Source organism: Ostrinia nubilalis, chromosome 13, assembly GCF_963855985.1.
Source record: "Ostrinia nubilalis chromosome 13, ilOstNubi1.1, whole genome shotgun sequence".
In the NCBI taxonomy this organism is placed as follows: Eukaryota; Metazoa; Arthropoda; class Insecta; order Lepidoptera; family Crambidae; genus Ostrinia; species Ostrinia nubilalis.
Genome location: NC_087100.1, coordinates 1,340,154 through 1,367,087, shown reverse-complemented (window position 1 = coordinate 1,367,087; position 26,934 = coordinate 1,340,154). Strand labels below are relative to the sequence as shown.

At 35.0% G+C, this 26,934-nt stretch overlaps 1 protein-coding gene across 1 annotated transcript in view; it reads right to left on the bottom strand.

Annotated features, from left to right (window-relative positions):
* LOC135077101 (protein embryonic gonad-like) overlaps nucleotides 1-26,934 on the bottom strand; it is a 151,244-nt gene that overhangs the window by 61,406 nt on the left and 62,904 nt on the right. Inside the window, exon 2 of the mRNA XM_063971674.1 lies at nucleotides 15,504-15,581. Within this exon, the coding sequence (XP_063827744.1) occupies nucleotides 15,504-15,581 (78 nt within the window). The remainder of the gene's footprint in view (nucleotides 1-15,503; nucleotides 15,582-26,934) is intronic.

Here is a 26,934-nt window from a genome sequence, read left to right as displayed (position 1 = left end):
GTACCGCCTATGTTTATCAAAAATAATGCCTATATTAGGCTTTCAACTAGCTCTTATAGTAATTACATAGTTGACAGTTACTAATCCCTTCTACTATTGTTATTGTTTTTGTAAAAACTTAAAAATCGCAAGCAACTCATGATTTTTTCATTCAAAATTAGAAAATAGAAAATAATAATTTACTTCTATTTATCGATAATAGGAAACCGTATTAGAACACGAGCCCTGCACTATGTTACGACCGGCACATGCGGCCGTACTGTGTATTTTCACGCGTCAGTGGATATCGGAAGATATAAAATACATTGCGCAGTAGTTACGCATGACATAAAGTGGTTGCTAACTAAATCGTCAATGTACAACGTGTTTGAATTTTTATCACCACTAATTTCGATATCGCAGTAAATGTCACGGCACTGAATTCGTTCGTAAAAATGTTTAGTTTTTTTTATTTATAAGCAAAATACCAATGGATTTGCAATACTTACATGTGGTAAATGACTTCATTGTTCCTGTAGTTCTTCGTTTCACTTATGTTATTGCACGTTACGACGCATTATCCAACAATATCGGAGAACATTTCCTCAGTACGACTGAATCGCGACTAACCTGGCGTCGCGGGCGATGTTCGTTTCTGGGCACATCGCGGAGACACGCGCCACGCCCCCGTTTCACATCTATTCCCTTCTATGATCTGAGGTTGATACCAAAGACTGAAACCTCGTAAGTCACAATTCAACCTCATATAACCACTACAAAAAAAATTGTACCTGTAAACTCCTATCAAAAAAAACTTTCCACAGTCGTGACTTGATCTAGTCTAACGTGTCCAAATACCGTTTAGGACCATTTAAACTGCTATAAATCTTTGTACCGACACTGTATCATCACTAAACCGATTATTGAAAAGACCAAATTACTCGGCTCGCTCTGTAATCGGCCACCCGATTACCGACTTGTAATTTCACACGACCCGTGTAATATGGCGCCCGTATCAGAGTGTAATAATACTAATTTTGTTTAGTAGCGGTTTCTTTCGACTTACGATGTGCGAAGTTGGCATTTTGGGAATTCGCGGGAAATTCACTTATAACAGTTTGTACTTTGGCGAAAATCGACACTGAAATGGCAATGCCAGATTTTGTATGGAAGGTGGCGTCTTTTTTTTTTCGCGCGGCCATCGACCAAACTTTGTTTTTTGATTACAAAATAGTGTAATAAACCAAACTTACTATGGCATGTATACCTCTAAACTCAGTCTGAACTGAGTTACGAGCATTAGAAGTTTAATTATTTTCATACTAGATTTTCTTTCTGCGCGCAAGTTTTGTAAGAAATTGCAACAAAATATTGCGCTATTTTTTTATTGCGCTGATTCTGCTGCATACTGATGTCTGGAGCCTTTAATGGATGGTATTGTTTGTTTACACATACAATGTCATTATTTTGTTGCAATTTCTTACAAAACTTGCAACAGCAAATCTAGTATGAAAATCATCATACTTCTGATGCTCGTAACTCAGTTCAGACTGAGTTTAGAGGTATACATGTCATACTAAGTTTGGTTTATTACACTATTTTGTAATCAAAAAACAAGGTTTGGTCGATGGCCGCCCGAAAAAAAAAAGACGCCAATTTCCGGCATTGTCTTTTATGGAGGGAGAGTGTTGAAATGTCACTTCTGTGCCCTATAAAATAATTATCTTTGGATCTTTTTACTCTGCAAAATTTTGTCACAACCCAAACTGAACACAGATTTTTTTTAATGGTTAGCTAGACTAATTTTCTTATCAAAACAACAGTTGTTGTGCTGAATAACATTCTACGCTTATCGCTATAAGCGTAGAATCTTGCATGCAATTATAGGCTTTCACACATAAGTTTTAAAATCAAAAATTGAAGAGCACGAAGTAGACACTACGGTATGAATGAAAAATATTATCTTGATTTGTTCGTCTTATGCTAAATGATGGTTGAAACATAGAAAAGCCTAATTCTATGTATAAATATTCAAAGAGCGAATGAAAAATAGAGTATATTTAATTAATTTCTACACGGCACCATTAAAAAACTACATCATTATAAATCAATGGGTTGTCTTCTTCCGATTTTGAATAACGGTGTTTCTGTTTTATACATGATAATAAGAAATAAAGTTGTAGCGTTGTATGTCATTAATTAAGCTGATTAGAAGTTCACAATAGGAAGAATTCTCGTAAGGTTTGTAGCGCTTTGTTTTTACAGATTATTAAACATGAAACTTTCTCTTAGGCTGGGTTGCACCATCTTACTTTAACTTTAACAAACGTCACAAATCTGTCAAACTCTACAAAAACACCGGTTAGTTACAGTTAAATTAAGATGGTGCAACTTAGCCATAAAGTTTTATCATACAACGGGTAATCTTGCCAGAGTTAACTTTCAAAATTTTGTTAAATCACTTGGCCCACCCAAGTTAAAGAAAGACGTAAGTTCAGTGTGTACATTAAGGGGGAAGCACGCTTATCAATCCGGAAACGGATCGTAACCGTATCAAATCGAGGCGATCAGTATTCTTTGCATGAAACTCCGTACTCTAACGTACTTTTATCCGTACCGTAACGTAACCGGTATTGATCCATTTCCGGGTTGATAAGTGTGCTATGACCTTTAGTTCGAGGAGTTTAAGTTAAGCAGCAGGTATTAACAAATTCTGAAATACAGATATAAATGCGCCTATGAATTATGTCTTGAAAAGCAGGCTCATAATTCAATTAGATAGGAGGTTCCAAATCGAGATTGAATCGTTTTAATATTCCTACACAAACAATAATTCAAATTAGAAAAGTCAATTAAAACTTTGCCCACTTCTCATTTAATTACTATTTAGAGTTCAACATATCTTATTGTATTTATTAAATAAACAAACTTTAATTCTAACGTGAGGACAACCATTCGTTGTTAGATTAGCTATCTTCAACTACAAAATATGGCTTTCTGATTATCATAATTTATAACTTTAATCAACTGTATCTACGGAACGACACCGTTCGAGTTATCTCGGCAAACAAAATACTTTACTCTTAATTAGAAAACCAGAACGGTTTCATGTAAATTACAATTTTAATTTATTTTTTAAGTAACACGATATGCTTGGACAATGGAGGAGTAAGCAGTAGGAGCGCATAGTACGAGTTCGTTTTAGTATACTGATTCAAGAAGTGATTGCAAATAAGAAAATAAGACACATGTCGCATCTCAACTGTAAGGCTAACTTGCACCACCTAACTTTAATCGTATCTATTGACAGATTTTTGACGGTTGTAAAGTCAAAGATAGTGCAACCAAGCATAGGTTTTTAACACGTTGCCATGCTTCTGAATAAGAAAGATTTTTACATAAAATATCTCAATTCTGTAGTTTTAAAGTAGCCCCCCAAAATATTTTCAAAACCACTTGTTGAAATTGTAAGTTATTTTGATAATGCGTACCTATTATTCAAATTCTTTATTAGTGGTAAGTAGTAGGCTCAGTAGGCTTTTCAGGGTAGTCAATAGTCATACCTTAAATTATATAATGAGATACCACAGTATATTTAACATCCCTCCATTGAATCACAAAAAACAGTTATTATTCAAGTGAACCTACTGCATTTCACTTCTATTACTATACGAATAAGGGTGTGTATCAACATATAAAGCGGTCGCCGCCCACGCATTGTCCGGAGTCGATGTTTGTTTTAAACATTTGAATAAATACTTAATTATGTTAAATAACTAATCAGCGTTTTGGAGGTATTATAATAAATCGAATCGTGTGTATGTAGGACGGTGCGTTACTGGTTTCTGTTTGTTTTTGTAGAGATAGCTTTCAAAGTGCGTAGAGTTAGAAGTTTGCAGTTATAATAATTATGCCTAAAAATGCGATACGCCCCGTCGCGTCGAGTGATTCATACAAGGTATCGTATATTAAAGAATTCTGGAGTTCTTATTCATGACACTTATAAGTTTTCCTTACCCACACTTTATTTTGGATTATCTCTCCATAATTTTCTTCCTTTCATAAATACACGTCTTTCGATTTATATCTGCCTTCATTTATTTCCTATTTTACATAATTTCTTAAATTCTACTGTCTGGAAAAACCACACATCTATTTAAGCTACGAAGAATATGACACCAAATCAAATGCCAAAACTCATAACGATTTTTTACCAAAAAAGGACAAATGGGTCACTACAATAGTCATATCTCTCTCTTAGATAATAATGTCACATTAAAACAATATTAATAGTCCCCCATAAAAAGGCAAAACCACCTAATTTTCTCTACAATCTGCTGACACTTCTATTTGTTAAACTAATGATGGTAGCTTGAACTTTACCAATATATTCGCTATTTAACATAACTACAACGTTTCGTAACGACAACTAGGAACTTAATTATAGCTCGATTGTAAATTAATTTGTGTATAATAATTTATTTATTTACTTGTTATCTTTTGCCCGACCAAATCGAACTAAGGTGCCCAAGACATGCAAGGGAATGTAGCCAATAATATTCGTAGTAATGAGAAGTAAATTTGATTGTAATTATTTCAATGAAACGTTAGGTGCGTAAAAATAGATATCATTATTAATTTAATTTAAAGCCTATATTTCATTTAGTCATATCTTCAAAATGATCTCCTCCAATGAGGGTTTTCGCGTATGAAAGATCCGCTAGATGGCGGGACGTGGATGTGGAGTCTGACTGCTGCGTGATTGGTGGATTTTGACATATCTATCAATGTCATGTCAAAAATAACCAATCATGCAGCTTTTGGACCTCGCGTCTACGTATTGCCATCTGGCGGATTTTTCATACGCGAAACCCCTCATTGTATTGTTTTTAGTCAGTTGATTTTTAATTTACCTTTAACGTAGTTGTATCAAACTATTTTATGTAAGTTTGTGCAATTATCGAATGATTTGATACCTAAACCTAATCATTTAATGTTCATTTGTCACACATCCAATAACGAGTACTTGTCTTTTTGCAAAAATGACAATCAACTTTTTAATACCTACTCCCAGAAATTATAATACATAAAACTAATTACGTATTTCTATAACTTATAATCTCGCTATTATACATTATCCATCGACATTTCGTAGCTCATTAGTCGCGTATTATCTTTTCATTGTAAATTGATTTGTTTTTGATTTATTTTCAGATTTATCACTGCACTAATTGGAGCCTAATCTTCGCCGTGAGATTCGAAAGTGCGGCGCGTTTGGTCGTTTGGGCCATTGTGGTGATGTATGACCAATTGGCTGGTGAGATATGATTTTAAAAGTTGGATTCGTTCTGATAAACGTTAGGTTTGGTTCCGTAATCTCGGATGGAAGTTGCAATCTTAACATCATATCTCAAAACATCAGAAGCATAAATTGCAACTTCAGCGACTTTACGGTACTTGTGGAGCGCTCTAATATAGAATGGGATATAATAGTGCTCACAGAATGTTGGCTTCCATCATCCCAGTTACTCCCACATTATGAGGGGTATGTACTTAATGCGACCACGAGTCACAAAACCCAAAATGAAGGCGTCGTTATCTTTCACAAAAAACATCTAAGATGTTCAGTGGAAGAACCTAAGGTGGCTAATGCAAACTGTCTAATACTAAAAGTTAACAATGAGTCCTGTATAGTTGCTATATATCGTCCTCCTGCTGAACAAAATACACTTAGCTTTATTAATGACCTTGACTCGGTCTTGAGTGGTGTTAGGAACTTTGAAACTATTGCGTTGTGCGGCGACATAAATATAGATATCGTTCCAGATACAACTGACACTCGACATTATGACTATCTAACCATGTTGGCCAGTCACGGCTTACTACCGGCCCACTCAATGGTCACACACGGGCGTACGTGTCTCGACCACATGATTCTCAAAACCAAACTTGACGCCCATTGTTTTGTGGTGGAGTCATCGGTGACTGACCACCAATGTGTTACACTAACTATATACAAAAAACAAATACATGACATACATAGGAGAGAACTGGTTCGGATAGACTTTGCCAAACTTACCAGTGACATATTATCTCTCAACTTTCAGCCGGTATTGGCCTGTTCAGATGCTAACAATGCAGCTAATGGTTTCATTGAACTACTTACTTCTGCCATAAAACAAAACACCAAATTGTTAAAAGTCCCAACTAAGTTTGGAACCAAGAAACCTTGGGTAACGAGGGGTATGATACGATGCCTTAAGAATAGAGATAATCTACATAAAAAATTGAAAAAGGACCCGAACAATGAAATTCTGAGAGTTACGTATAAAAGATACAGGAATTTCTGTAAAACCGCACTAAAAAAAGCACGAAGGGACTTTGAAAAACGGGAACTCGAGGAAGCCTCTGGAAATACCAAAAAGTTATGGGAGGCCATTAAGACAATCACTAATATGAAAAGAGCACAAGACCATTCAGCTTGTCTTATTTCTACTGACGACCCCCAAGGCAGTATTAATATTGCTAACTCATTCTTCGCCAACATAGGGAAAAAACTTGCGGAAAAATGTATCCCCACTCCTAACGCCACACATCTCATTTATACTTTCAGGGACAGCTCACCTTCCAACTCACTAGTCATACTACCCACTAATCCGGATGAAGTTAAGCTATTAATAAGTGGGCTAAAATCAAGTGGTGCAGTTGGCTCAGATCAAATCTCCACTAATATACTAAAAAAGTTCGGACATCAACTTGCTGAGCCGATTGCACATATTTGTAATCTAGCAATTACATCAGGGGTCTTTCCGAGTGCCTTCAAAACTGCGATAATCAAGCCCATACATAAAGGGGGGGATAGAGACCGTGTTGATAACTTCAGGCCAATCGCAATACTTCCTGCAATGTCTAAAATCCTTGAACGCTTGATGAACAGACACTTAATAAACTTTTTAGAAAATAACAACCTTCTTTCTACCCAACAATATGGCTTTCGGCAAGGGAAATCTACCAACGATGCTGTCCATGACTTAACAAATCACATTATTACCAGTCTGGATAGGAAGGAAAAGTGTCTGACTATTTTCCTTGACCTCGCCAAAGCGTTTGACACGGTATCTATCCCCCACCTGCTGAGAAAGCTTGAGAGAATCGGGGTAAGAGGAACTCCACTCAAACTATTTACAAGCTATCTTACCCAAAGAAAACACAGAGTCAGGATAGATGACCGATTGAGCGATGAATTGGAGGTGTCTTTTGGTATTCCACAGGGTAGCATAAATGGGCCAACCCTCTTCTTAACCTACATAAATGGACTCTGTAATCTTGAGTTAATCAAGGGGAAAATTTTTACTTTCGCAGACGACACTGCCCTCTTCTTCAGCGGGGATAGTTGGGAGGAGGTTTTTTCCGAGGCTCAACAGGGACTCGGCGTAGTCACTGACTGGCTACGGAATAACATCCTGACTTTGAACACCTCCAAAACCAAGTACATCACCTTCGCACACAAGAGTCACTTGCTTCCCCCCGCCGCTTTATCTATTACTGTCCACACTTGTCCACCTGGAAACACTTTTTGCTCGTGTCCTACCCTAGAAAGAGTCGAGACATTGAAGTATCTTGGGATTACCCTGGATCAAACCCTTTCCTTCAAACCGCATGTTCAGATTCTCACGTCTCGACTCCGTAAACTCATATATGTTTTCAAGACCCTTAGACACGCAGCTAATCGGGGAACTATCGGGATGGTCTACCGAGCTCTCTGCCAATCAATCTTGGATTATTGTATCACCTCCTGGGGTGGCTCAAACAAAACTATCATGATCCACTTGGAGAGAGCTCAAAGGGCTGTTCTGAAAGTCGGTGCAGGCCTTCCTTTGCGCTTTCCTACAGTGACTCTTTATCAGAAATGGGACGTCCTTACAGTCAGACAGTCCTTCATACTACAAACAGTATTAAAACAACATTCCGAAGTGGTATATAGCCCGAGCCTACACGAGGGTAAGCGCAGGAAAGGCAAAGTGTGTGAAGCAGTACCACTGAATTCCCAACATGCTCACCAATACTTCTGTTTCCTTGGTCCCTATATCTACAACAAGCTTAACAGTACTTTGTCTTTATATCCTCTCCACAAACTAGAATGCAAGAAAACTGTTACACAATGGTTAAAAAATCTGGATTACAACACTACAGAAACCTTATTACGACCTTTACTCTAACTGTAAACTATGCACTAACTTTTAAACTAGGCTATCAAAACATAAATAAATATTCTAACCAACTATTCAATTATCAACTACATAAATTAGTAACTAATTAATCTTACTTTTCCTTACCTAAATAATATAATATAAAATCTAATATTTACATCTAATAATAATAAATCTAATATCTACATTTTATCACACACTTAAATTGTTAGAAAAACAGATTTTTGAAATTATGCAATTAATTCTATTTATTGAATCGGAATTCATTATTATACTTAGCGATAACAAATTGAATTCCGAATAATAACAAATGTTAAACCAGATTATTTACTTAGGATAATTATGAATAATGTTTGTTTTATATGGAATTTTTATTGTTTTAAACAATTTATATAATTTATTATACATACACTCGCATTTTCGGCTTTTAACTTGGGATTGTAATTTATCCAATGCATGATTTACTTAAAATAGGAATAATGTTTGTTTTGAATTATTTAAATTTTTATTATTTTAAACAAATTTTACTCTTAACCGATTTATTTTATATTTTATAATTATACAAATATACATACACTCGCATGTTCGGCTTTTCACTTAGGATTGTAATTTATCCAATGTATGATTTTATTGTTTTTAATGTTTTATTGTTTGTCTGCTAGCGCATCACCTTATGTACCTAAGATACTATGCAAACAACCTGGGGGTGGAGCACTGGTGACCTGAAATACGGGTTTCTCTGAAACCTATATCAGGCACCAGTCTCTCACACGCAAGATGCCTCAAATATGTAATACTCATTATAAGAATGTAATTTTTTTTTTTTGTGTGTGAGAGAAATAAATATGATTTTATTATTATTATTATTATATGTTTTTTTACTCATTTGGCCCGTGATCTCAACGGTTTGGTTAAAGAGTAGGCTACGTTATCAGAATGTGAAATAGTTAACTGTTATTATTACTATCCCGTATAAAACCACGTGATAAGTACTGTTTTATCTAATTCTTAATGTAACGATCATTGAAACTGTAAAAGTTGATTAAAATAACAAATTACGCGTACATACATCATTTGAGTTGGCAGACAAGTGAGGTCAGAATTATGCTCTAAAAACATAACTCAAGTTAGTCACTGAGTGGTTTCAATATTATCACACAGAACCCTAATATTATTTTCACTGTGTTCATGTATTTTAATCTTTGACATATGATTCCGTTCACTTTGGCCACAGGTGGTCGGCAAATGGGAGATATATTTATTTTATTGCAAGTTTTGGCCAAGCATTACATGTTTTCTCTCATAATTTATTTTTAAATATTAAACATCAGAATCATAATTTTATATAAATACTTAATTTTGTTACAAAGAAAAGCAACATTTCACAGTATTCTTTGAAAATTTCTAAAATATTTTTAGAAAATGACAAGGAAAAGCTTTGAAATTGGACGGGCAAGCTTTAAAAGCTTCATACTACTGGTACTACCACCAACAACCAAATGAAGCAACCTTTTTGTTCGATCGGCTAAAATTACAAAGAAAAGCGATCAAGGGTACACTGGTTAATGTGTATCATAATAATGTAGAGCGCTTTAATTTCTCTCCTTGGGAAGCATGCACACTGCTAAAAATAACAATATACAGAGAAAGTATAAGTAAATGAATATTTTCACAATAAGATAGTAATTGACCACGTACTAGGTATGTTTCCTAAGTAAATACTTTTGATAAGTTACATTACTCAAAAAACAGTCTATTTTGCTTTTAATTCCCTAAAGTTACCTTGGTATAAATGATAGGGATTTGTGAATAAGTTTTAGCAGTATACTGAATTGTTAAATATGATTATTTTAGTGTTAGTAGTTCGTACCTACTATGTAAGGACTTCTTGCTTACTGAAGGAAGAACGATGATACGTAGAGTAGAGAATTTAAGTTTACATATACTGAGGTAGCCTCGAATTTTTCACTTTACGTATACATGCTCTGGTATAGGAATAAAGTTTTACTATTTTATTATATTTTATTATTACGCCCGTATTCACAAACATGAGGTCTCACAGTGCGCGTAGGCGCACAGGGTGACACACGAACCAATCACAGAGCTCTCAACGCTGTGCGTTCGATTTGCAGCTTCACTTAAGGCCGGGTAACAGAGAAAATGGCGAAAATGAGGTTTTCATTTTTCATTTTTGAGGTACTAAACAGTAAAATAAAAGGCTAAGATTTTTTTTGGGCATAGTTGAGGATATTTTTTAGGGCTATTAACGGATGGAAACACGATTTGATGAAGTTGACTCGATAGAATAAATTCCCAAAGTTACCTCTATTCGTTTTCTAATTATGGTTTTATTTTTAAAATAAGCGATTTGAGATTCTGAATCTTTTACTAAACTAAAGTTCAGAAATAACTTGAGGGCTTTTAACGGATGGAATTTTTATATTGCGTCTTATTTAGTTACTATGTTAAAAAATGTGGAAAAAATCGCCCATGACGGCTTGGACAATCTCAATCAGTCGCGCGGTGGCGCTTACGGAGGACGGACGCGTGCCAGTTTTTTGGCCGTGACAGTTCTCGATTTGTCAATATTTTTGACAATGATGACTTTGATGAGTCACAGTATAATAATACCAGTGTTACTGGAGAAAGCTAAAATTTTTGATAATTAAGAATTCTGAATTTTGTCTACCTATTGAAATTTAAATCGTTGGCATCCTTTTAAACTAAGACTCTACTCATGATACATTCCTCAAATATGAGACAAAACCAATGAGTTAAAATTAAATTTTAATAGTACCTACATACAATCTTCTTCACTCTTTAGAAGAGCACACTGACACAAATAAATAATAAAAAATTAGGTCAGTGGGTCAAATATAGGGGCAGCTGCACATCACTGAAAGACGATTCTGTTTACTCGGCATCTGGGCTGGAGAACATGAATCCTTGCTTACAGATGCAGATGTAAATAGAGTTATAATTGGACAAATTTTACATGAAATGTATAACAGAACTCAGTTAAAAGACACATACATGGAATACCAATAAGGTTGCGGAGGGAAAGCTACCTATTATACACTAGCGGCCGCCCGCGACTTCGTTCGCGTGGACCTCGTTTTACCCCCGTTAGATATGATGTTTTACCTCATTTTACCCATGTTGATAGATGGCGTTTCACGGTTTCCGCCGAATGAATATTTACGAACGTCATACCGTAGTTTGTCCAGTGCTGTAGATTTTAACCAATGACGATAGATGGCGCTTTTAGACACGTCTTATTTATTTATTGAAATTTATTTGCCACATATCGTCATAATGTTAATCTGGGTTATAAACAATAATACTGTAAAGTTTCAACAAAATCCGTTCAGTAGTTTTTGCGTGAAAGACTAACAAACATCCAGACATCCAGACATCCAAACTTTCGCCTTTATAATATTAGTAGGATATTTCACAATCCAAACTAATATTTACTATTTAGCATTTACTTACAGTAAATATTAGTTTGGATCGTGAAATATTTAAAATAAAAAAAAGAATAAAACAAAATAGGGTTTCAAATTACCTATCTATATTTAGATATATTAGTATTATAAAGAGGTAAAGTTTGTGAGTTTGTATATTTGTTAAATTGTAAGGGGTAATCTCGGGATCTACTGAACTGATTTTAAAAAATCTTTCACCAATAGAAAGCCACATTATATCTGAGTGTAATAGGTTATATAAAAACCGAAGCATTCCACGCGGGCGAAGCGGCGGGCGTAAAGCTAGTTTATTTATAATTATGTAAGAGCATAATTATTAAAGTCGAAGTCAAACATTCTTTATTTGTGTGGACCTATATTAACGAGAGATTACAAGAGATTACAAGGCGTCAAATATTTCAAGAAAAAAATTAAAAACTATTATAAAGCTAAATTTTGCTCTCATGGAGCCTTTACCTACTCTGACAAATTAAGACTTAGAGAAGAAACTAATAATAAAACTATTTAACTGTCCTGCAATGAAAAGCTTGATCGGGTACAACACCTCAAGTTATTTCAGAACTTGATTTCATTAAAAGACTCCGAATATCAAATCGCTTAGGTATCTAAAGTCAAACGATTCTGAAATGTCAAGTGGACTAATGAATAACCCATTAAGATAGTAGCGCCCTCCTGTCAATGACATACCTGGAACGATAGAGTTTTGAACAACTAATAAAAATGCTTTGTCCTAAATGACTGACGGATATCGTAGAGACCTGAAAGTTGGAAGGTGTGTTCTTTTTATGACGTAGGCATCTCATAAGAAAAGATTTTCCGAAATGGGGTCATGAAATGAAGGGGGTAAAAAAAGGGGGCAAAGTTTGTATGGGACAAAGTGATTCCTTGGTTCAATCTACTTTAAATTTAGTTTAACAATACCTTAATATAATTCATGAAAGACGTGTGGAACGGGTAGAAAGTAATTTTGGCAGTAATTTTCTTCGAAGTTGATATCAATACTACTTAGTGCCTTTGATTTAATTACTTTTTATTTTTACAAGTGTTTGAAAACTCCATTTCAGATTGTGTTCAATGTCAAGTGAAATCTCAAATTGAAATGTCTCAATCTCAATGAGGAGACTCTGTATTTATTCCTAGAATTCCCCAAACACCGTCAAATTACCCTTTCGAATTCAAGACAGTGCAGTTTCCCATCAGTCTGCTTCGTAATGACTATAAACAAAGCTCAAAGTCAAACTCTAGGGACCTCTGCTTAAACTCCCATGAGTGCACAGAGGTACGCAGGTAACCGCGTGTGATGCTCATAGCAATTTTTGATAGGTACAGAACCCCGTACATACGTCATACATATTATAGAAAGAAAACACCCAGACCAATACAAACAAATATGTTTCTGCAATTTTAGTATGATATTTTTATTTATTAATAAACAAAGAGACTGAACAAAATTGATGCGTACCTATACTGATTAATGTTATTAACCACATGCAAAGCTTCGTGAATTGCAACAACTATAATTAAATTTATTATCCAAGCTCTAAATAATCGCTACTAAGAGTAACTTATCATAAAAAAAATCCAATCACTCAAGCTCCCAAGGGCCTACCGATAGGTCGGGTGACGTAATCTTGAAATGCTTTAAGCCGGCGCAGAACTTCCAGAAGGTCGGGCGACGCCACGGCCACTTTGAACCGTGTTTACTTCTGCAGTTATATTTTATATTTATTCGATTCTAGAATATATTCCCAAAAAGTCTGAAAGGTGTTTTAATTTGTATCACTTGGATATGATTTCTATTAGAAAGTGTTGTGAGTGTGACGCTTGAAGGGAAGGAAGTCAACCTAACCTAACCAACTGCGTATTTCTATACTGTGTAGCTGGAAATTGTGGCGGGAGCTCTTTGACGCGCTGTTTTCGGTGAAGAATTGCGCGCGCAGATTTTGACAGCGCGAAATACCTACTTTAGAAGAAATACCAAGCCTTAAGCTAGCATCCTTTGTGAATGCGCTAGTCTCTAAGGTTAGTTTAAGTGTTTGAAAATAAATTATTTCTATTTTTATGATTATTTTATTTATTTAACCAATATGCACCTCCCTTTACACCCTGAACCAGTCTTGACCGTTACCTCAAAGACGCCGGTAGGTGGCGCAAATTGAATCGCGGGTTGCGACGATGCGCGACAAAAAAGCACTGATTGATTCGGAGTAGCAAATTGCAGGACCTTATTACGTATGTATAGAGACTATATTTATGTGGCAGAACTAACTTTGAATAATTTTAGTAATAATAATAATGAGAAAAGCATAATTTTTCTCGTCTCGTCGCCGTAAATTTTTTTTATAAATATTATTAGACTATGGTATGTCTTTAGGGCTCCCTTAATAAAGGACTTCCAGATTGGTCGGATGAAAGGGGGAAAGCAGAGGACATCCTATGGTTGAAATGATGATGATTTTTTTTGTACATGATTCAAAATAATCAATTCTAAATGCTACTCTGAGAAAGATCACTGACGACATGTATGACAGTAAGAATGGAATTATTTTATTATTTAAATTAAAAACTAAAATAATTTATCCATAATCGTAAGTTACGAAAACTCACGTGTCATTCATAAAACAACTTGTCTTAACTTCAAACGCATCGTTAGCTTTATAAATTATGAACTATGCCTCCAAATAACCGATAGTTTGTGAGATATCGTAAATTAAACCGTAAATACGCTTTGATGGCATCTGATGGCTATCTCCATCACATCACGTAATAACTTTGAGGCAGTCGCCATCAATCTGATGGACATTATTTATAACAAAACACTGGCGTATTAATTTGTTGATAATTCAAGGGCCGTTTCTTGTACAAAAGTTATGATAATGAAATTAATACGCATGCTTTAAATCTTATCTACACAGAGATCTATTTTTTTCAAAAGAGTGTTAGTACTAACTCCTTCAGCTAAGCTAAATATTTTGTGCTTGTGCTAGTAGTACGTTCAATACTGTGTCAAGTGGATGACAGGGTTTGAACTGGTGGGGCGAAACGACTAACGACTCGACTCCAGATTCGACAATCCAACGCTGTCACCATTGGGCTTCTGTCGCATTATACGAGTAGGATATCATAGTAATGCATCAGAAAACTCACATTCGAACAAATTAAATAGGAAATCAAATGTATATTTATGATAGGTAACAGGACACTAAAATAATTGCATATAATTTCAAATTCCTAACGAAATGTTAAGGTAAAATATCTTCACCGTAAGTAAATACGTAGAGTGGTAGACTCATCAATAATGACCATATAATTCACTTTACATTAAAGCATTATAACGTTTTTGCACCATCGGAATTCGTAAGCTATCGGTAACAAGAAAATTACTAATGATTACTTATAGTAATAAGATTTGAATATCACTATGTAGTGACTAAGTAGTAAGTAATAATGTGTTAGTTGATATTTCTGACAAAAAGTTTCATAATTACCTTATTTAATTTAATAACTTATTCGAACGCTATTTCGTACGCGGGACGTTTATTGCGAGTAGTTTAAGCTACATTTCTGTCCTTAAATTATTATTCAATAAAACTTTCAAATAATGTTCATGTAATAAAGAATTGCTCAGTATAATATTTTGAATATTTTTGAAAAGTTTTAGACTTGGCATTTTCTATACCGATCCAACCAAATAGAGTCTCGCCCATCGTAGGTTTGTCGATACAAACCCCTGGACTGTAATTTTAATTTTTGGCTAAATGTAATGCTATATCAACATGATAGTTTTATAAATATCTAAACTATTAGAGATTTTAAAAATAATATTTACCTTGCATCCTTCGCAGGTAAAAGCACCAAAGTGGAAACCGGCTGCAGGCTCTCCGCAGACTTTGCATTGCTGGTTCATCTGGAAAGAGAAAAACGCTGTTAAAACGCTGTTCATGCCATTTATGAATAAATACTTAGTATTTTCATGACAAAACTGAATTATTTTGTGTTTAGTTCAATTTAATAATTTCTAAAATCATGAAACGAATCATGAAAAGGCTTATCTAATAAAATTGCGATATTGAGTTAAACACACAATGTTATTAAAAACGTGCATTTTAAAAAGATCGTAACTGAATTCTTTGTCAGTATTTACAGTTAAAAAGGGCCCGAAATGCATTTTCCATACTTCAAATTTTCTTAAAATGTCGCTCCTGTAAAATTAAAAAAAAAACAGTTCCGTTTTTTCGTGAGTCGACCCACGAAATGTTTAATGATTTTATTCTGATAGATCTCATTATTAACTCAAGTTATAGATGTTTTAATTGTCATAGTATAAATTGGATCAAAAGTTATTTAGTTAATTGTAATAATTGACTTTGTTATCGCACTACGAGAAATCAATGAGGTGTTACGAGAAATCTTAATACGAGAAGGTACTCGTATTAAGACGTTTTCAACAATAAATCACTTGAGGCAAGAATATTAAGTCCGTTGCATCATTTGGTCCAGAACTCGGTATTTATTGCGATAACAAACAGAAATGGTAAGTGAATGCCACTAGCTCTATTTCCTGCTTTTACGTAGGGCTGCGACTCAAAAAATACTGTTTTGCTCTCTTTTTTGACAGAAAAACTATAAATAGACTAATACTTAAAAAAAAAAAAGTAGGTAACTGAAAATTCGTATAAGAGTAGCACCAAAGATATAATTTCAAACTAGTAGAAATGAACAAAAAGGCCAAAAAAGCTTGCAAACGGTCATTCATAAAAAATAGAGTATACTTATTTAATGCGCTAGACCATTTAACTTTTCTCTGTCAAAGTAAAATTTAACTTACTTATTAAAAACTATTTTTAGTGATATTTAAATTAGATTTTTGGCATCAGTGTGTTCTGTAAGTAAAAACTACTTATTTCTGTTTTTGTAGTATAAATGACCAATTAAATGATTTTCATTATAGCATATTAAATATTAAATATGCTATAATGAAAATCATTTAATTGATTTTCATCCTGGCTTACCTGGAAGTCTTTAAATAGACTTCGGACGCAGGTTGGCCGTAGTAAGGACAATCTGGCCAGGTGGGGATTCTTGGATGGCTTGAACATGGAGTGCAGGTGCGGTTTTGTTCCCCAGTCGATGAGGCACCTGATTTCATGCCCTGAGTGCCCAAGCAACTGCACTCAGGAGGATTTGATGAGTGCTACTGACAACGCCACTCTTGTGGCGGAGTTTTGGGCTGACACTGTGTAGGTTTGTTGTCGACACGAAAAGAAGAAAGAAGAATGATTTTCATTATCATTTAATTGGTCATTTATACTACAAAAACAGAAATAAGTAGAGTTGCCAACCCTACCACTGACACTTTACGACATTCCATCGGAGCTATGATTGGCTTTTTTTAAATTTCTCATAGGGAAATGTTGTAAGTAATCTGCAATTGCTCGCTTTAATCGTTTTAGATTATATCGCCTTCGGGGAATCCTAGGATTTTCATCGAGGCTCTAATTTGTATTTACTATGGAAAGGAATGGTAAATGTACATCCCGATCGAGTTGACTGCGCATCTGGCAGCCGTGACGTCACATCGATGCTCTGGCATGGATGAGCAAAAGCAAGAAGGTCTGCGGGTAAGGGGAAGGGAGAGTCGCAGTCTAGTTGGGTGCGCAGTCAGCTCGATCGGTTTGTAGTTACAGTCGACAACACATATTTTTTTTGTAAAATTGCACTTAATACAAATGTACATTATGATACCGAGGTATTAACGTGATTTGCTATCGACTGTACTTTGATCTAGCGATATAAAACTACAATAACTTTATGTGTATTTAGAATTAAAACTTTTCAAATTTCGCTTGTCTATTGTATTGGATTTCTGTGAAAATAGGCATAAGCTTGAAAATAAATAAATAAATTTAGTATCTGGTGATAATAAAGAAATACAATCTATGAATTTATTTAAAAATGTATCTGCTAAGTCAATGACACGTAAGTATGTAAAAGACGTACCAAAAAATAAAGGACCAGTTATGATCTGCTTGACAAATTATAACTATTTTATGTTAACCATATTATGTTATAATAAGCAAATGTAAAATTATTTATGACTTTATTACACATGGGTGTGCTATCAATTTTATATTATGAGGTCATCTCAAGGCTGTTAGGTACATTATGTTAATTTTCGTCCTTATGGTCTTAAGCATGTGGTTAGCACGCGCGTGAGTTGGATATGGCAGAAGTAATTTAATATTTACAACTGATACTTAGATATTATAAATTATTACGAGTGATCTTTGTGTATAAACAACAATACATAAATCTGGGATATCTTATAAAGTTATAATATTATGTAACAGGACTATTCCTACCTCTCATTCTTACCGCTGCAAGTCCTGTGTTGCCAGAATCTACAGCTTTTCCGCCAGTAAAAACTCAACCAGCGAAGGTCAAGTTTGTAATATGTAAGTTTTCTTAAAAAAAAAAGGTTGACTATACTGGCCCATTTATTGCCCCGAAGCAGTGGTAGGGTTAATACTGGGGCATCCAAAAGTGCTCTTTGTGAGCTTACTCAAAGAAAATAAATGAGTTTTATGACTTTGAATAGTTACTCTAACGTTCTGTCCACTGTTAAATGTATAGTATAGGTTTCAAAAAGTCAATTTTCCTCGGAATTGTCTTAGGTACCGTGACATTTATCACATAAGTCACCTTTTGAGCGAATAAAAATATCTTTTCAAGTGATTATGATGTATCGGTCTCGAATAATCGATATAATTTGAATGCTCGGTAAAAACCAGAAGACGCTGAAGTGTTTTGACAGTCGAGAGCAATCTGATGATCGAATCGGGTGCACACTGTTTCCTACAATTACAACTTTTTGATGTTAAATGTTCCGTATACTTCACTTTTTCTACAAACAGTCAACATCACATCAGACTATTTTGTAGAGAAATAACCCCTATTACAACTATACAAAATGTTCGAGTGTTTGTCTTGATGTGTTGTTAACCATAACTTTTTCACTTTAATGGGTGTATTATGCTCATGCTCCTTTCCTTCATTAGCAACGCAACCTCAATTTTCTCAATTTTATTGTTTTTTCTAAATTACCTGTCTGTGTTTACTAATAAGTAATAACAATATTTACGAAATCACTCTTTTACATTTAGATAAGTACAATATTCTTGTTAACTAGTAAACTTTATAGGCCTTATAACAAAATGGTTTAAAACCAGAGTTCAACCAGAGTCTAACTTTTTGTAATATGGGGGTATTTGTTCTGATTTTTTGTACATTAAACAAAATAAATTTATCATTTGATCCCGAGCCCAGTCGATTTTTTAACAGTGTTAAAGTAATAATACCCGGATATATTATTTTTACGGTTTCATAATTTGGACAAAGAACCCCAAAAACTAAACAAACATTGGTAGTCACGACTGTTTAAAGCTCGAGTGATTTCGAGAGCTCGCAGAAGGTCGCTTTTAATTTTGTAATGGCTTTTTGACCACAATTATTTGTGTTATGACAAATAATATTATTTTATCATACCGATGAATCGAAACTATTTGAATTAAAAAGAGTTCAAAGGTTTTTTTAGTAGGTAACAAAAGTAGGAACTTGTATTTTTAATGAAGTTATTATACAAGATAGAGTTAGGAAGGTGACTAAAGGTCTAGCGTATTAATTGAGTAATCAGTGCCTGTGGGCTGAGCGTGAGTTGTATAAATGTATGAAAATTTTAGTTTTTGAACGTTTCCCGCTAGGGGCGCTGTACAATCCGTCATACATAAAATTACATTTTTTGACGCGCTCACTCCTCAGTGAGCATGGCAGTGGCACGGGAGGGGTGACATTGACATAAATTATGACATAATAAAGCACACACATCTGAAGTCTTGCTGATATTTGACGTCACAAAAAAAGCACAAGTGCCTTAGATATGCCTAAAAATCAATTACGTGTGTGATCAATTTAGTCCACGTTTGAACTATTTCACCAGAAACATTCACATAAAACTGACAAGCGAAAAATGTTAACCGTCGCGTGCCAACATTGTGTATTTTGCTAAATCCAGTCCGAAATGCGTTCGGTGAAATTAAATAAATGTCGAATAATAATATACCGCAGCGACAGGGTTAACAAGATGCCGTGACTGAGCACTGTTAACATATCCGAAGTTTCCTTTTATTCTTTTTAGGGGCCCGTTGGGGGTTAAGAGAGGTAGTCGAGTTTTTTCGAGATATCATTATGATGGTTAAGGTACACCCGTCAAATCTGAGCGTACATTTTGTTGCATAATCGCACTTATAATCTACTGCATAAGATTTAAATACACACACACAGCTCAACTGTGTGTGCTGTTGTTTGTACGATATTCGTATGACGTGTGCTTGAGAGTTTCTTGAAGATATGTTATAATTTTAAATTATATATTTTGAAACGTATGATTTTGTTTTCTTCATGTGGTTTTTGGAACATGGCCTTTAAAATGGAACTGGGTTTTATCAATTGTACGTACTTGAGTTGGCAACTTTTTTGGCGAAGATTTAAATAAAGAAAACCAAATAAGAGCCAAAATCTGAAATACAGTTGAAATCAGCCCAAAGCCTTATTCAGACATACATATAAATAGTTCCAAAATTACTCGACACTCGACTAAATTACTTGCCCAGTGAGAACAAGACATAAAGGTGGCGTGACGTAACAAGTGCTTTTGTTATTTAGATCCAAGTTGACTCAATTTAATATGTATTAAAATAAACTATCAATGATTTCAGTTTATGTAGTCTTATAAAATAATAACTATTTTATGAAAAAAAAAAATATAAGTAAATCTAAATATACCGAACCACTTTCTCCCCAAACTCTCAGACCCCACCCACATTTCAAAAGCGATTCTGTACAGCGATGACGGATCGGGTGCGCGCCCGAAAATCGCTAATGAATTTTGCGCTGCGCCGGCGCACTGTCTTCTCCTTTTTTGGACGGCGAAATTACTACGGCGATTAAGGGCCCTCGTACCTTTTATTGGCAAGTGTCTGACACTTGAAATTCATCATCATCTTAGTGTATGCTGGACATGGTTGCATTATCTTAGATTACGCTTCACTCATCTTAGGTTTAACACATTGTATGAAATGACCTTATTGACCTTTTTGCTTAACCTCCTTGATCCCACTTTAGCAAGCACTTAATTTTTCAATAAATATCTGCATAAAAAATTTCCGGTTCAAAGTAATACCTACCCACTAAATATTTTCTACGAGTATATCACTAGGTCTCTAATCTTGTTCTCAACATTTTTCACAAAAGAGAAAAGACTTCAGTCTCAAGTGACACAAAAGTTTCAGAGATTTCCTTGTTTCGTAATTTGGCTGTAAATACAGTTCACTTACTTGGGATACTTACTCTGAAAAAGCTAGATACGTTATTTAGTTCAGTAAGTACTAAGCGCTTTTGCCAAACCCTGCCACAGATTTCATAAGATGCACCGCGATCTCCATCTAAATCAAGCGAGCAAACCCTTCTTTCTCACGGAACTCGGTGTACGAAGGCCTTAAGGGTTAACGACTCGGTTGTGTCGGTTAGATAAGAGGTGTGGACGGGTTAAGTATTAACTGGTATTAATTGGGATTAGTTGCATTCGGACCGCGGACTTTTTGTTTTTGGAACCGCTTGGAACTTAATTTGATGTCGCGATAATATCTTTAATTGCAGTTGTGCTTGTTTTTGACGACATTAACGATTCGAAGGGATGCGATTTAGCCAAATTAAGTAGTGAGTTAAAAGTTGGTTTTAATGTTTCTTGCATTCCGCGGCGATAGAATTTTGCAATCTTGTAAATTGCGATTATTTAAAAAAAACTTTTTTCTTTTTACACGAAGAACTACTATTTTCGGGTGCATTGCTGAGAAAATCCTAGCCATCCGTTTTCTACTTCTTATGACCTACTAAAATATCATGCAACCTCTTTTCTTGTTCCCTACGTCAATACGATGACAATAAAAAGAAAAACAAAATAGAACGTCATTTTTTATAAATAATTGTCCAGTGTTTTTATTTCTATATGGCCAAAATGATTGAAATTAGAACACAATCTTTTTGTTTTTTTGTTGAAACTCAACCGGCCAGCATTTTTTTAAATCTGAACCCTTAAAATATCCAGAACAATCCAACATCGTTAAGCAGAGCAGTGCTCTTGCAACATAACTTAACTCGGCCAGTATGTAATTTGCAAATACTTCAATTTAATAACTCAACTGTTAAGAAACGAAAACGCTTCCCCGAATACGGAAACGGAGTTAACGAGGAATCCTGAGCCGCTACCATGAAATTTGGAGTAAACTTTGTAGACTTTTGATTTTGTAACAATGTCTGAAAATTATATTTTCTAATTGTTTATTTATTAGAGTTCATTGCTGTGTGTTATACATTGTAGACTGCAAGGAGCTAAATGGTTAAACACTTAAAAAGTAGCAAGTGATGTCTTTTGTTTTAAAAATGGCGAGTACAGTACGAGTAAATGCCTACACGCCTGAAAGAATCTAAGATAGATTAGTATATTATTTTACTATTTTCGAAATGAAATTCCATTGATTTATTGCATTATGAACAGCTGTTAAGATCATGTCATTGCATTTCCCAGTTTGCCTACGAATATTCTTTGCATCGTTACCTAATATTCCCACTTACAGGAAACATTTTGTAACTGATACTGGCAACATTTATGACAGAAAGAAAATTTCCAACCATTGTACAGTAAGGTAAAACAACAAAATATCTTTGTACTGCAACCTAACGCACCAAAGCGCCTTGGTAAGACCCCAGAAAGTTTCGCGACAAAATTTTTACGCGATTTTTATTCGCTCTTAATTTGTTCAAGGATCGATTCGGCTTGTCAAACCCACATTTATAAATCGGTCCCGATTTTATCTTAACCGCGGGATGATATATCAAAGTCCAAAATTTGGGTTGCAATCTTAATAATTTTATCTGATTATCCTTTTTCGAGATACGTCAGTTTAATTAAGTAATTTCTGGGTTCCGTTTAAAGTTTGAACATTGTTGATTGTATCGCGCTCGCTGGGAACCGAGGTTTCGGCATAAAAACGAATGATTGCACTTTGTCATGTGTTAACTATATGGTCATCGGGGGTACAGTTGGCCGCAGAAATGTCTTGTACTTTTTTGGTCCGTTTCATGTCAACTTTTTTTTAGGTTTAGCGTTGGTCAACAGCAGTAACGATAAACGGTAGCGATCGAAAATAAAATTGTGTATAATGCTTTATTACATTAACACTTAGCATCGTAGCAAAGTAAATATTTAAGCGTTTTAACAAAGTTTACGGATATACCTAGGTGCTATTTCATTAATAGTGGATCCAGCGCACATTAGAAACATTTAAGTAGCAAACTTGCACTACAACTACATAATTAAGGTGCCACAATGTTTCACGATTATCGTTTTTTTCTCAAGGCGAATCTGTAACAGCTTGGTGCTACTTTCTTAACATAATATAAACCTAAGTTCTATTAGAGTAACTTTTGTTGAGAACAGCCATTAAGTTGATACTTTTGAGTCTTAGTGCTAATAACGTACTAAAATACTAGCTCGACTATACATTTATAGATCTGTGTTAAGATGCATCTTTACGAATGTACTCGTAATGAGAAGCATTAAAGTAAACGCTACAAAGTATCATTAAGTCAGAAATAATATTTTTATTAAGTTGTACCTGTCAGGATAATTTAAAAACTATAATTGTGATAAATGCCACTTAATTTACTTATGACGTTATCTTTAATTTCGTTATGAGCAAACGGAAATTATGTACTGTACTTAAAATAAAATGAACCAAAATCTGTCTTTTGATTTGCTATGCGACTGCGCCAGAAGGATGTTTGTGTTTTTTTATCAACAGTTTTCGAAGATTTTCTTTTTTTCATAGCTACTCGTAAGTACTCATTTTTGTATTAATTTTAGCCTTCACTATCATTTCACCAGAAACCATGACAACAGACATCAACATGTGCATAATTATCTAAATTGGATTCAGTTGGTTTCATTTGTCTTTCAATTTTCATACTAAAATACATCATGACAGTGACCGGCAGACAGTGGTGACTGAGTTTGTTGCGGCGCTTCTTCTCAGCACTTGCCAAATGTTGGTCTCGAAGCGCTGGTAGGGTAAAAAGATTATGAGACATGTAGAGGCTCCTTAAGAGCAAAATATTTGACGATTTGTAAGCACTATTAATAGTCTATACAAATAAATAAATTTTAACTTTGACTTTAGACATCAGACATCGACAATGTATTTAAAATTCTCGTTACCTTTTCACGAAAAAATACATAGTCCTACATAGTGCCAGGAATTTAAACAGAAAGCCTCTAGCCTTCTTCGCACTACAGACAGACGATACCAATCGGACACGCAAAAGGCCGTCTCCAAACTAGGCAAGAACTCCTGCTTTGCATGCCCCAGCTGAATTTACAATTGCTCCGCTTCAAAAACGGAAACTGGAAATTGTTTCACGTCACACCGTGACTGATGTAGGCTTTGTATGGTCATTTTGTACACCGTTTGATCTTGTTCTCACGCGTGGGGATGGATAAATTGACTGACCCTGACAGTGGGTGACGGTAGGTTATCGGTAACATCGTGAGTGCTGGGGTATTTTTAAAGGTGCATTCTTGGGAGTGTTTCCTAATTGATTTTCCCTCGATTGTCGAGCCCCACTTACGCACTTTTCTTTCATATCACCTCGAGTTTCTAACTTTAGTCGTTCATTAAAGTCAATTAGACACAAATTTTTATCGCATGTAGACGTTTGAGACTCAAAAATGGTTTGCATTTCGAAGTCAGAAGAACGCATAACTTTCTTTCATACGTTTTGAAGCGTGCTTTTTTATATGACCAAATTGTCTAACACTTTTTAAGTTTTCTTGCAGTATTTTCGATATTTACAAATCATTGATAGATGACAAGAGTTACTAGCAATGTATAACGAAATATCTTCTTATGTACACTTTACAGCATACCAGACTATATTATTTGTTGCATAATCGCACCAATCTCAACTGCATAAGGTGCGTACCTTGATACAGTCCATACATAAATTCCGTATCACTTTTTGCCCTAGAAATGTGGTAAAACGTACGTCAATCAATCAGCACAAAACCAGGCGAACGCGAGACAAATAGCGGTGCGGCATAATGCATAAGTTATAGCAGTAGCACCCTAAATGGTAAATGCCTTTGAACAGGATAGGTAATTACGCAAGTATTCTAGATGTTGGTTGGTTCGATGCGGGATTAAGGTAAACTCGTTAAGCCTGGTCTCATTGGGCCACGTCAGACATCTATGGCGGATTCTAAAGTCTGACACAAGAGTAGGTAACATTATTCATACTCCAGTGTGCTTACCATGAGTTTACGTTAAGTTTGCTCGCTAGCGACTACGTAAAAAAAATACAATGTATGGAAAATTGCACAGCGCCTCTAGGGGCTATTTTCAAGATTTAAAATCTTATATAATTTTCAGATGTACTAACTCGCTAGTGAGCACATCTAACGTAAACTCAGGTAAGCACACTGGAGTTCGGCATAACGCAGAGTTTGTTATCCATAGTACCTACACGCATACTAACTACTATATTTTGGAAATTATTTCAGGCAAGATGGCGTCTGCTCATTCAGAAAAAAGTTCAGAGGTCCAGATGGCGCATCTATGCATTGGACTGACCAAGTGAAATCAGCAATGGAAAACGGCTTATCTGACTCCAACAGGGAGAAATAGTGGGAGGTCGTGCTGAAGTTGTGTTCGTCTCTACTATCGATGAAGACGACTCAACGTGTTCCCAACTACTCTACCAAGAATGAAACGACAGAGAAGAATATACAGAAGGTAAATAATTCAGCTCGTGTTGAACCAATTTTGACAAAATATTTACCGATTTTAGACGTTTATTGACTCACGATGGAAAACGTCAAGTGATTAATTGTATAAAAATAATTAAGTAATTAAATATCTCAGTTTCACACGTTCTATTTTCTTTAGTACCTAACTAATTACAGTCATTAAAATTATAATTGTTCCAATAATCCAATTTGAGGTGGTTTTCATTATTAACCATTAATTAGACGTTTCAAAGAACAATTCACGATCGCACTTTTGATCCTGTCAAAATTGTTCTGGCGTCACGACTCCTAAAATATGGCACGTAATATAATTGAGAACAGAAATACCATTCTTAATTAAAAATAATTCATAAAGGACTTTTGTCCACAGGGGACACTACTTTTTGTACGGTGTATGTTTAGTCCACCGTATGCTTACAGTTTAAGAAATCGATTGGTGTTTTGATTTACAAAAAAGTACTTCGTGGATAGTTCCTCGTCTGTGCAGTCCTTAAACCATTCACTGTTGAATACGAGCATCTTTAACCCTCTGCTATCATTAGTCGTCGTTTGTTCCCTGATGGATGACAAACGCCATGAGGTGGTGACTGTATGGAGAAAAGACAGGTTTCCTTTCTTTGCATGGATTTCTTAAATAAGACAAAGTTAAGAAAATCTACTTCAAAATGTCACTAATTTAATTAAGGTAACAATTTTGAGCAGTTTCTCAGATAATTTGACTTGTGTCACTTAATTTTATATCTTGTGTACCTAACAACTAGGATCACTACATTGAGCTTTGACTTTTAACTTTGACTTTGAAATATCAATGTGGTTATTCGGACCCTTACTATCTTATGTCCACTGCTCAAATACTGCCAGGGCATCCAATTATGACTGTCTCGCGAATACACTGCGGGCCACGAGAGGCTGACACGCTGAAATTAATTTAAAAAATTAAACAAAGATACTGTTCTTGTAACGAGGGCTATCTCATTGATTTCACGCGGATTTTTAAGGGCTTTTATTCGGTTGTAAGTGTGCAATTACATTTTGATACGAGGCGTGGCCACGTCTGTCTGTCTGCACTTTCTCATGAAACTACGTTAATCGGTCCAGCCAACCTTTTTGTTTGTAATTGTTTTTTTACCTGTTGCAAGATTGATGAGTCTAGAGCAATTTATGGCTAAATGCCAATTTAAATTGCATCTAGCTAGATTTAGGTCAAGTGCGCGTGATGTGTAATTACACCACCTTGTTTGATGATACTTATTGTGCAACTTAATTTGTTTAAATTAATTATACGTCAATTCAGATACTTGGCAGTTACGCTACCGATTACACATGTAAAATTAGTAAATAT